The sequence below is a fragment of the Sciurus vulgaris genome (genome assembly GCF_902686455.1).
Source record: "Sciurus vulgaris genome assembly, chromosome: 3".
NCBI classification, from domain to species: domain Eukaryota; kingdom Metazoa; phylum Chordata; class Mammalia; order Rodentia; family Sciuridae; genus Sciurus; species Sciurus vulgaris.
Genome location: NC_136463.1, coordinates 184,988,341 through 185,001,263, shown reverse-complemented (window position 1 = coordinate 185,001,263; position 12,923 = coordinate 184,988,341). Strand labels below are relative to the sequence as shown.

At 51.4% G+C, this 12,923-nt stretch overlaps 1 protein-coding gene across 11 annotated transcripts in view; it reads right to left on the bottom strand.

The window, feature by feature from the left end:
• Positions 1-12,923, bottom strand: part of AGAP1 (ArfGAP with GTPase domain, ankyrin repeat and PH domain 1) — a 479,134-nt gene that overhangs the window by 142,128 nt on the left and 324,083 nt on the right. For 8 of the 11 annotated variants that reach the window (XM_079132266.1, XM_079132265.1, XM_079132267.1 and 5 more), the window contains one exon: positions 2,106-2,264. The exons of the other annotated variants lie outside the window; for them this stretch is intronic. In XM_079132266.1, coding sequence (XP_078988392.1) covers positions 2,106-2,264 — 159 coding nt within the window. The remainder of the gene's footprint in view (positions 1-2,105; positions 2,265-12,923) is intronic. 11 annotated transcript variants of the gene reach the window in all.

The following is a 12,923-nucleotide window of genomic DNA, read 5'->3' as shown; positions in this document are numbered from 1 at the left end:
CATCCAGTTGGCTCTGCAGGCCCTGCAGAGAGTGATTCTCTAGGGAAGTCCTCCCTGATGAACTCGCCAATCCTCGACACCCGCACAGGTTTAGCCCTGGCTGGCCTCCCTGTCCCTCAGCAGGCCCACACCCAGGAAACAGGCTTGGATTTCTGATGTCCTCTGTGAGGGGCTCGAGCGTTGTAAGGTCAGGGAGAACACGGGTCTTTGCCAGACACCCCAGAGTGCTCACAAATTACTCTGCCATTTAGGAAACAGCCTTACATGCAGGTGACTGCAGCCTTGCATGGCATGACAGGCAGGGTATAAACACAGGTGTACAGATTGCTGTACTTCCATGGAAAGTGACTTCCAGCCAAACCAAGGACTATAAATAATGACACCTCAGGATCTGGCCTCGTGGAAATGCCCACATGTGCAGCTGCTAGTAGGAAGGACGGCCATCTTGTGCATCTTCATCAGGTGCTTCAGATATTCTATACGACTATTCCGTGTACAGGGAGGCAAAGGCTTGGGGTGATCGTCTGTCATCTTTTAGGAGCTGGTTCTTCAACCTGCCCCCCTGCCCCCCTTACACAACTCCTGTGTGGGTGGGGAGCAGAACTTTGGCAGAGCTCTGCTCAGACTGATTCTCACACAACAGTGCTGCTCTCCAGCCTGAGTTGTTGCATGATGACAAGGCAGGGCCTCGGTGACAACGTGCAAGCACCAGGCTCCGAGGGGGCTCGGCTGTGCTCCTGGCACCCACTCCAGTCGCTCTGCGTGAGCACACCTCCTCAGGGCCTTGCTGGATGGGAACACGGAAGGTGTTCTGAAGTACTTGCAAATGAAACGAGTCGGTATGTGAACTAGCTCCTGAAGAAGGTGACCATGGCGAGAACAGTAGTCGACGCCAGAAGTCACGTGCTGTGTGCTGTGGCTCGTGCCCAAGGATGGGAGAGTGCAGGGGACAGCGTGTTTGTCCAACAGGTGAGAGAACGGAGGAGGGGTACCCGCTGGAGGCCGAGGCACCCGGGTCTGGTTGGGGAGAGGAGAGAAGGCAGGGACTGGTTTATATCGACCCCAAGGGCTTCACTGGGGGTCTCAGGAATCACCAGGGTTGCAGGTGAAGGGCAGAACACCCAAGGGTGTCTTCTGGAGGGAGCAGGGAGTCCTGGACCAGAAGTGGGCGGGTGCTGTTTTGGTGCCCCAGATGCAAGCTTTCCCAGACCCACCCTGAGCGAGCTCCACTGGTCACCTCACCAACTCCCTTGCGTGGAGATGTTTCCCTTTAAGGCCTCTGTGTGGCCACCCCTGCCAGGGGAGTGTGGAGTAGCGAGAAATAAGGATGATGTTTACCCAGAGCCAGGGTCCTGCTGCAGCAGCTGGTGGGTCTGCAGGGAAGGCCTGATGCTGCATCTTTTAATTAGAACAAATTATGCTAAAATCATTCTAAAGCCCCTTCTGATAGATCGTACACAACAGTGGGGATTCCCTTAAATACCAGCGAACAGGCCGCAGACAAGATGCCACAGGCAGAGCCTGCTACAGCCAGCGCGTGTGCCCCGTGCGATGAGTCATGCTTTCAACTGCAATGTGTTTCCAGTGTGCACATCTGTCCCCCAAGAAGCAGGCCACACTTGTCAAAAATTTTAAAATGTAGAAGGAGTGAGGATTTACAGAGGGGACACTTCAGAATCTACAGGGGCCCAGAGACCCTAGAAAACCGACACGCAGACTGCATTAACCCTGATAAGGCAAGACGGGTGCTGAGGGTGGACGCAGGCCAGGCCATGTCGGGTAGTGCCACCAACAACATGACAGCTAACGCTGATCCTCACCCCAGCATCTCCCTGTCGTGTGACCCGGGGCGAGCCACTTATCCTGTCTGCAACCTCCGCTTCCCAATCTGTCAATGGGGTGCACATCGACTCCCCAAGCAGAGAGGAGCAGAGCAGAGGATGCAGGCAGGAGCTGATCAAGAGCAAGCGCTCCAGAGGACAGGCCAGGCAGGACTGCGGCCATGGGCCCAGTGGAGCAGGGACAGCGTGGGTGTCGTGCCTGGCCCCGGTGTGCACGGAGGACCTGGAGGTGGCCGCGGTCTGTGGGGCTGCGCCCCCTCTTACCACTGCTGATGGCCGAGTTTGCAATGACCGTAGCCTCACTCCACTGGTCGGCACTGGAGACTGAGTAGGAGCGCTGGTGCATGCCGTCGGGTCGGCTGTTGAAGGAGACCAGGCTGATGCCGCTTGCCATCTGAGACCCAGACGCACTATTGACATTCCCTAGGAATAAACAAGTCGGGTGAACACCACGGCGGAACGCAGACCACGGAAGGCAGCACGAGGTACGTCTACGGGGCCTCCTGCTGGCCCTCGGTGTACCTGACCACCGAGAGCCACTGTCATCCTGCCCATGTCGGCTACTGGACGTGCCACTCAGCACAGGGCGGAGAGGAACGAAGGGCGGTGCGGCTGAGCTGCTGCTGGACGGAGCCACGCCGAGGGACCTGAAGCTCCAGCGGCTGCGTGCAAAGAAGCCCCAAGACACGGGCCCTACCACGGGCCCTAGGACGAGAGCCAGTCAGCCCCGGAGAGTGCCATCTGGGCAGGAGAGGCTACCGGAGCCTGGCATGCCACCGAGCCTATCCATGGACTAGCCGGGTGCTCACCACTGGGAGTCCCGCGTCTGGTGCTGGAGGATGATGTTCCCGGTACAACTGTACTTTATGATCAACACAAATCAAAGTCCCCAGACGCGACCATGGAGGAGACGCAGACTCCTAGACCAGATAACTTTACTCTTAACCTTGAAATGACTAAGCAGAGGAAAAATAACCTCAGCGACTTCATAGCGCGTGCGGGCTGTGATGAAAAATGATTCCATTGTACACTTAATGATTTCAATCAGTTGCTCAACATCAAAATGAATTATTATCTGGTCACACCAATTGTAGACTCAAAAACATAATTAAGTGCTTTTCTCTAAAGCTCAGCCAATCACACCTGCAGCTCCTGAATCAGTCCGTTAGATCTAGAGGGGTTGGTTTTTTTTTTTTTTAAAACTTTCCTTCAATTGTTTTAGTTCAGAGCCAATTAAGTTCTAAACTGTTTCAGTGGAGGGTTTTCACAGTACAGGGTTTTAAATGCGCAGCCCATTAGCAGTTCCTAAATCTGGCCAATTACCAGAATTTCCTGTGGAGCTTTTTAAAAGTAGAGTTTTCAAGATCAGGCTTCTGATTTTGATTCAGAGGTCTGGAGATAAGCTTGGGGAATATGCATTTTCAAAAGCACTCTGGTGATTTAGGATGAGCGGCCAGGAGCAGGAACCCGGCTCTTCCCCAAACAAGCAGCCTCATGTAACCACATGTGGCCTGGAAAGTTATGGGTCATTTATTGAGGGGCAGGGTGGAGCCCTACAACACGTGGTCAAGGAAGAACAAAGGGTCTCACTTCAAAAAACACAGTTCCACCTCAAGACCCCATTCTAGGCTGCTGCCTGGACTGGGACCATTGGAATATCATGAAGGAAACCAGTCATAGCTGGTCTGACCTGAGTCCAGAAGGAAGCAGCAGTGTCACCTAGGAAGCTGTGGACCTTGCCACCAAGGACCCGAGCAGCAGCATGGCCTGGGATGTGCCAGGAATGCAGAGTCCCAGGCCTACCCCAGCACCGGCAGGTGTAGCAAGACGCCCAAGCGACTCAGGCACACATTAAAGTCTGCGTGACCTGCTGCACAGCTCAGGTTAATTAAAAAGGACACCCCAAACCAGTAAGCAACTCATACTATGAAACGCCTGCAGCCAGAGGGCCTCGCTGCAGACCCTGCTCAGGAAGGCACTCAAGTGGGCAGGGCCGGCTCCTCTGCCCCGGGGAGGCCCTTCAGCCGGCTGCCCCAGTTCTCGGGTTCTGAAAGTTTGGTGCTATGGCTTGGACCTTCTGGCACCCTAGACACGCAGAGCAACCTTGATCCTGCTTCGTGCATGACAGTGTCGTGGGAGCCCCCAGCCCTGTTCTTGTAGCACTCCTCCCAGCTGCCGAGGACGGGCCTGCCTTCCCCAGGCAAACACCACAGCTGCTCCTGTGGCCACCCTGGAGCTGTCCTCTGGGTATGGTGTGCCTCGGTTGGATCCCCGCTCTGCCCGGGCATTCAGAACTCAGCATCTACATCCCTGTGGAGTGGGTGAGTCACTGGGCACCTCCAGCAGCGTGTGGCCACAATCCTGCTCTCCTCCTGGGGGACACCTGTAAGGGCTTCACCGTCAAGTTTCCAAGCCTTTTAGCCTCTCGCTGGGTTCCACGAATGGACAGCAGAGCAGGAACATGAGCCAGACAGTGTGTATTCTGGGCTACCCTCCTGGGAGGGCTTGGGGCTGCTGTGCAGAGCTGCTAGAGAAGAGCTCGGGTGGTCCACCTTCTCCTTAGCCCTCTGGGCCTACAGGTGGCCTGGGACCATCCATGCCAACACTGGTGCTGCACTGGCCCTGCGCTTCTCTCCCCTGGGGGACTGCGATCCCACATGTCCACCCATCAGGGCTGAACTTGGGCAAAGGGCACTGCTGCAGAGCAGCTCCCTGACCCCACCCTGACTCTACCACATGATTTCCCAGCAGGACAGTGCTGACATGTTTATGGAAGTTTCAAGGGAAAGATGGAACGTTGGTGGGAAATGACAGAGAGAAGCTGTGCAGAGCAGGGCGAGACGCCTCTCTGCTGTGACTCTGGCCACGCTCCAGGCACCTCTGAGCCTGTCCTGCCACGTGGCCCGACTGTCAGGGAGGCGGCCCTCTTCTCTCTGCAGGGCCCACGGGAACTGGAAGGGTCACACTGAGTGTGGAACCTCTAATACCAACTTTGGGTTCACAAGGGCCACACGCCTGAAACACCAGCAGTCAACCCCCGGGCTGTGTCGGCTCAGTGCTCGCTCACTCGCCCTCTCTGGAGGGCTGCTCCCAGGACAGCCAGGCTGATGGCCTTGCAAGACCATTTCCTGGAAAGGAGAGGAAGTCATTTCAGTGCATCCGTCACGGGCTATGGAAGCAAACTCCCAGAAAGAAGCACTCGCACACACGAGGCCAGCAGGCGGGACCGCCCGCAAGATGGGAAAAGCAGGAAGCGGCAGGGCTGCCAAGAAGGGGCTGGTCTGCGTCTCAGGGCCTGGGCCATCACACTGCTGGAGGCCAAGGGAGACTCTGGGAACCACAGGCGGCTGTTGCTAAGGCATCTGGGCCGGTCTGCTGGTTTCCAAACTTCTGTTTATGAATTGAAATTTAAGAACGAGCCCAATACATCAATGCGCGGGCGAGGCTGGGAGCTGTCCTTCTACCTCCTCAGGGCCTATGGGGCAAAGGACCTCCTGGCAGGAGGGTGGGGTGGTCCTGGCACCCAGACTCGAGTCTGAACAGCTGGGTTGCTCCCTCAGAGCAGGTTCTCTAGAACCCACCAGCCTGCCAATGGCCCCTTGCCCTAGCCACACCAAGTCCCAACTGTGGGTCTAAACAGAAACACAGTGACTGGATTTTAGCCAAATCAATGTGTATATATGGACACACAGTTAGAAAAGTATAATTATTTAAAATTTCTTTGGGGACTGGGGGTTGAATCCAGGGGTGCTTTGCCACTGAGCTACAGTCTAAGCTCTTGTTACTTTTTGAGACCGGGTCTTGCTAAGTTGATGCAACTAGTCTCGAACCTGTGACCCTCCTGCCTCAGCCTCCCAAGTTGGGGACCACAGACCTGCACCACTGCACCAAGTAAAAGTACTACTTTTAAAAGTTAAACGTGTATACTTGTGTCCTGGAGTCTGGGTTGAGCTCATGGATGGATTTTGCTTAGTGAACAATGATTTCTTTTTCTCTCAAGTAGTCTCATGCTGGGAGGCTCCATCTAAACATGGGTGGCTTCTGGCATCATCTGGGAAGTGAGAAGGCCCAGCAGCCACGTGCTGCTCAGGAACAACACGCTGACCACCTCCACCTCTGAATCTGATGTAGGTCAACACCACTGCCACCAGGTGCACTGGTTCCGCCCATGCAACCTGTCCGCCTGATTCCTGGTCTCTGGTGTGAGTCATACAACACACCCAAAAATAGGCACAGAAATAGTCTCATCTCAGAAATCAAACATTTCTGGTTTTCTTTTAAGGGAGTAAATTTTTTTTATACTCATTTATTTTAATATAGGTTAAACTTTTTCTGAAAGGACCAACTAACTGTGACCTGAAGAAACAAGTGTTTTCTGTGATGATATAGAATGTATCTGCTGAACTGAAAACAAACAAAAATGAATGCAGAAAACAGTCTCTGCCCTCGACGTCAAGGTGAGGCCCCACGGACAGCGAGTCGCCACAGGGAAGCTTCCCTGTGCGGCAGCCCAGGGTCCAGAGACTTCATCAGGACACCAGCGAGTACAGCTGCCGCACACCTTGCCAGGTGTGTGTGGTCACACTCTGGGGCACTTCTCCACTTTCAACCAACTCATTTGCCAAAAAAAATCAGCCCCAAATGTTCACTGAATATCTTTAATAATTTTAAGCATTTGAAACTGATTTTAATATTTTGTAATACTCATTTTTACACACACACATACCAACAAACTCAAGTACGGAACTTCATTTCTGTTCTCGAGGGAAAGTCATTCATTGATTGGCCACGCGATGCTGCCTGGGCGGTTTCTGCACGTGAGCACCCAGCTGGGTCGGCCTGGGCGAGATGCGCGGAGGCCTCAATGCTTCCAGGAGCACCTTAAGCGTGACGAGGGATGATCCGTTCGAGAGGGTCTTCTCCTCTCCAAGCACTTGAGGGCTACATGGCTCACGGAATGGTAATTTGTTGCACGTTAAGGAGTTATTAATTAAGGCTGAAGAGCTGCAATTCCTCGTTTGTGAGAAAAGCCAACCACTCTATCCCGAGAGGTAAGGACCTTGACCTCAAGACCAACCGAGACACGGGGGTGACCATGGGGCCCCGCTCGGTCAAGTCAGTCTGGAGTGCACCCTGGGCCCCAGGCCCAGGCCCTCAAGGGCAGAGCTGCTGGCTCATCAGCGGCGTCGGCGGAGCTGTGGCCTGGCACTCCCACCCTCAGATGAGGCTACCTAGGCTCGTGTGTGCCAGCAGCAAAGGACGTGCAGCTGGAGCCGTGCTGGAGGACCCTCAGCTCAGAGGTTGGAAGTGGCTTTCTTTGCAAGTATGTCTGTTTCCTAGAAGGAGTGAGTCCAAGTCCAAGAGTCTGATCAGAACCCCTTTCCTGGCGGAGGAGGTGGGACTGATGATTGGTTCTGACTCACCAACCCCAAGTCAAGTCACTATCAAGGGGACTTAAAGGAAGCTTCTGCTTCCCTGGCCAAGGGGATACCCCCTCTCCCCCACGGGGTGAGCTCCTCCCGGGTCTCAGCATCACCCCCTATGGCAGGCTGACCTTCAGCTGGCAAGGGGCAAGATCAGATGCTTCCCAGTCCCTGCCAGCTGCCCTAAGGCTGACCTGCACTTCCTGTCTCACTGCGCAGAGCCTTGCTGTGCTGGGCATGTGAGGAGGAGCGTCCTTGCCCTTAGGAAACCTGCAACCATGTCTATGGACAGGATCAGGCAAGTCCACAGGTGGCCCAGGAGCCATGAAGTGGGGGGCAGGGAGCTCCCCCTGCTGGAAGGTCTGGGGAGGACCCAGGTCAAGGTCGAATGGAGACAGACACCACCTTCCACTCTGCAGGACGACCCGAGGTGAGCCTGACGCACCCGCAGGTGCAACGCTGTCACACGGCGTCTCAAATCCAGTCCGTCTCTCCCCCCAAGCGCTCCTCTTCCTCTGTCCTTCCACATCAGAAGCCATGTTCCCCGAGAGCACGTCTCAGGGGGGCAGCATCACTCCCCAGTCCCTCACCACAAGTGACCGAAGCGTCCACTCAGCATACACATGTGGAGCGTCACACACTGCCAAGTGCAAAGGAGCTGGCCACCGGGAGGAGCTGCAGCCCGACCAGGGAGCAGAAGGTGGCGAGCAGGAGAACCTGGCAGTCACTGCTGTGCGAAGGCTCAGGGATGACAGGCACATGCCATCTGGGGAGTGAGGAGTAGGACGGCGACTGCCCGTGCGTGTGCGTGTGCGTAGTAGGTGTGTGCCGAGGGGCCAGGGCTTCCTTGGGACTGACTGCTGGCTGCTTCTCGATGTGAGCACTGGTCACGGGCACACTTTGCTATAACCTAGGATTATGTACCTTCAAACTGACTGAAAAAGTTAAAAAAAACGTCATCTGAATGGTTTGCGAATGCAGCGTCAGATTGGGAAGTGTCGTGAGAATGGGGTTGGGCCAAACAGCAGCGTCACCAGTAACAGCCCTTGAAGGTGGGCCAGCCCGGACAGCATCAGACGCTGCCTTCCACGAGAAGGTGGCATTTGCTTGGAGTTTCTCCCCCAATATTACCATGAAACGCAGGGCTGGCTACCTGGTCCCTTCCGAGGCAGAAAGACCATCTCCTCCATGCCTGTGTCTGGATCAGCTGGTTCCCCTGATTAGCGGGGGGCGGCGGCATTACCATGCTAATCCATGTCCTCCCAGCGCCACTTCCTTGATATGGATATGTGTGTGTGCTAGCAGGCAGCCTTGATTAGTGCACGTTTCCATGTGTCAAAAGCACCAGATTCTCTCCAAAGAATAATTTCAGCTGTACTTACATCCCTAAAGTGTAAGAGTTGATTTGAAAAGGTACTTACCTCCACCATATGCTATTTTTCTTTAAACAATTTGCATTTCAAAGTGAATACGGCATTTATATCTGAATGAATATCAGTATGTTGCCTGATCTCCAATGAGCATGAAAAAGATGCTGGTTTTCTATTGAACAAGAATGTTTTCATCCACCAAATGACATCAAAGACAGAGTTCCTCTTTTAAGCTATAGGCTTATTACATTAAAAATAGCCTGCTTGGATTTTTAAAAATACCCTCTGAAATGATGGCTTTTCATGGCAGTCGATAAAAGATTCATCAACAATCTTTTCCTCTGGGATGCGAGACTCCTCTCGCTGCACCTTCTACTGTTGGTCTGTCTTCATAAACCAGACCCAACTTTACCAACTGGTCTAGGAAAAGGAGGCTCACTTATTGGTTAAATAAGCCTGAAAACAGGAGCAGCAACAGGAGATAGTTGAGACTGAACTTCCACGCACACCAAGAGAGGGATGAAGACACCCAAAAGGATCCTACTAGCACCACGTGGAAAACAGACATCTATCCCCCTTGTGGAATGGAAAACTTTTTAGAAAATCCAAATGACAGGAAGACAATTTGGAGGAACTCCCCGCCCTTCTGGAGGCCTCAGGCTTGGAAACACCCAGAGCTTGCTCTTCTGGTCCTGTCTGCATCCCGGGCAGATTCAAGGGTCATAAAACACAAGTGTGCAGCTACCCTGCAAACCCCCGCTGCACCACACCCACTGTGCGCAGGCGCGGGAAGGCGCGCTTCCTGGAATCACCGCTGGACAAGGAGGCTATCCTAACGGTCACATCTCTTCCAATGAGGCCTTCGCCATCTGCTGCGTCCTCTAATTATAAACCCGAAAAGAATATAATCCACAACACAACCATAAAAAGTGAGATACAAATGATTTAAGTGCCTGTGAGCTGGGCCCATTCGCTCCAGTATTTGCATTGGAAATCTGCCCTCCTTTTGGCAACCAGAATTTCAGGCTAAGAGGATTTTTTTCCAAGGACACATTTGGTATCTTTTCTTAAAGATGCAGGCAGCATGGGCTCTGCTCCATGATTCTTGTCTGGTAGACAGTGCAGTCCGATGTACTGACTACTGAGATACGAATCTGGAGTTCCTCAGACCACTGGTTATTACAGTTTCCATATTATGTTTATTAGAGCAAAAAGAATGCCTAGCATCCAGAACCAGCTGCAGTGACACATTCAATGCCAGATAAATGCAGCAATATGACTGTGTTCAGAATGGCAAATCTTGGAATTAGATGGTTCACAGTTATTTCCTAAAATATGAGAACAGCTGATTTAACTATTTTTAATTATGAATGCTAAAGAAAAAATATGGTAGCCTATTTTGTTGCATAGATTTCTTAAAACTCATTTTGCAAAATTTTTAAGATGTATAAATAATATAAATTATCTCCACCAGAATCCCCTCTAAAGATCAACTCTGTATTGAACATATGTATGTTTTTTTAGCTATGACCACTGAAAAGATGTAATTTTGTGTCAAACTTCTTTAATACCACAGAAGCACAGCTGTCCCATGTTGTTACACTATCCTCATGACGATTTTAGATGTGCAACCCCACCTTATGATTTAATGGGGAATATTCATACTACCACCTTCCTACTTACAGACAGTTCTGGTCGTTTCCAATTTCTTATGACTGTAAACAATACTGAGAAGGACATCTTCCCTGCCTAGGTTTTCCTCAGGGTAAGTACTTGGAAGAATTATTACCAAGACAAACAGCATGTATCTTTCTGACTCATGATATATGTTGCTGATTAATTTTCTTAATGACCAGTGGCTAAAAGAAAATGAAACCTGGGCATCATTAGAACAATTCAGTCTGTAATTTGCAAAATGGATAATAATAATAGTAATCATGATGATGATAATAATATGCCCCATGTGGTTAATATAATGATCGAATTATGTAAAGCGCTCAGCAAACTACAAAACCTCTGCAGATATTTGCTATCAATTTCACCAACAGTGGGTTTTCCTTTTCTCTACAGTTTATTTTCTAGCAAAAACTTAAAATGGTGACAGAGCTAAATTGGTCTCTAAATTATAGAGGCTGAAGGTCTTCCTTGCATTTCTCCCAGGAGCCAGCTTCCTCATGGCTCTGCTGCCTCTGCTTTAGTGTTGGCTGGCAACACCCTGCCTGGGCTCGCTGGTTCACTCAGTGACCACTTATGGAACATCCACAGTCAACAGCTCGGTGCTTAGTGCTAAAGACAACTCAGGGACACTTGTGCTACTTCTGGTCTACAAAATTTTAACGTTCTGACACTCAGTTATGTCCGCATGGCAGAGGCACAGCTGATTAAGGGTGAAGAAAAAGGAACTGGGTGCTTGGGATGGGAAGCGAGGGGAAGATGAAGAGTGTCACCTGAGGAGGGGGGCCAGCTACGGGGAGCAAGGCTGCAGGCTTTGCCATTGCTCTGCTTCCGTTTCTCCCGGGGTTGGACACGACATGGCATCTGGCACCATTCGGGAGGAAGTACAAGCATACCAGAAAGTAAGTTCTCATTTAAGGGATTATACTTTTAAGTATAAAAGATTAGCCTAAGTGTGCATTCGAAAGACAGCACTGGTCAGTGCGCAGGGCATCTGCCTTTCTCATTTCCCACAGTCATCTGCCAAGGAACACTTGCTGTGGAGGTGTGCTGGTGTCCCGGGGAACCAAGGCAGTGCCCGCCCAGTGCGATCTACTCCTTGGCATGAGCTGTGTGAACAGGTTTATATAGAGTCCGCTGAAAGAGGCAGGGCAATGTTGTAAGCACGGAGGAAAAAACTCGAGGTTTTTGTGTACACACAATATGGTTAGAACAGTCAGATAATCAGTTTAATAAAACAGGAAGTCCAAAATACCCAGATCTGTCCTCTACGCTCTTATTTGGTTCAACTCCCAGTAAATGGAAGTTCAGGCTCTATGGGCTCTATCCCGAAGGCAGTCTTTCTCCTTCCTGTGGTGAACACGCCAGCTGAGTTGTGCATGAAATCTGCTAGATCAGACAGCATGTGCTGAGGGATGCTTTCTCTGGCTATGGTCCCTTCCAGAGATGAGGCCAGGGCAGCCGCACGGCTCTGCTCTCAGAGACTCACCTGTACTTCTCTTCCAGTTCACCAGTTCCTGAAGAACATCTCTCATAACTGAACACAGTGAGAATAAAGGGCCCTCGGAGCACCAGGGAACATCATATTCAGAATGAGGATGCTGGATAGGCCACTGGTCTGTGGTTTGGATGCTTCTGGGTTTCCCACTTACCAGACACATTTCTCCACATGACTGGTGACCACAGAACAATGGGGCCAGAAGGCTTAGCGAGGCCAACGTGGGAAAGAGAAGCACCCAGAATGGGCAAATCAAGAATCGACTCGAGCCCGGGGGGGCCTAGCTGCCTCTCAAGGTGCTGCCTGCTGCCGAGTGCCAGCCACCAGCTTCCCGGAAGGCCGCAGGGACAGCTGAGATCTTCCCAGAGCCTTGTCTTCCTCTGCTCTTCCCTTGCTGACCACCCACTGGTCTTGAAAGCAACATTTCCATGGCAGAAGCATGATTCCTCACCAACGCCACACTCTTGAGATGAACAGAAGTTCCTAAAGCAACTCTTATTTACTTATAGGTCCATTGGTTACCATGGTGATGTACAGCCGGGCCTCTAACAGTCCTCTTAGGTTTTAACTGAAATCATCCAGGATCCAGTTGCTTTTGTCAGTTCTTACAGAGAAGGACACTCCATTTATAGTTCAAATAATTGAGGAAGACTTCCTTAAATTGGTGTATGATGCTCATGTTTTTTGAACTGCACCCTGAGGGCCTTGGCCACGGATTGCCATGTCACATGAAAGGAACCAGATGATACTTAGCTCCAGTATTTACCTCTTGCATTTCACATGATGGGTGACACTCAGTAATATTTACTTAACGAAAAAATAATTGGTAGGTGATGAAACTGAGAGAGGATCACAGTCAGAAAGAAATAATGGTCTATGACTCCCCGAGTTCACAGCTGAATGATGGACATAATGCAATACAAACTCGCCAAGGCTGGGTGGCAGCCACGTCGAAGCAGAACCACCAGCAGCAGAAGGCACTCAGCAGAGCTGCAGGCGCCACGGCTCTTGTAAAGAATGAAATATTAGCGTTAGTGCCTTTTGAATTCAGGTTTAGCTAACAGCCTGAAATTTCAGTTCAACAGAACCCTCGAAAAACATTACTTTTTGGTAAAAT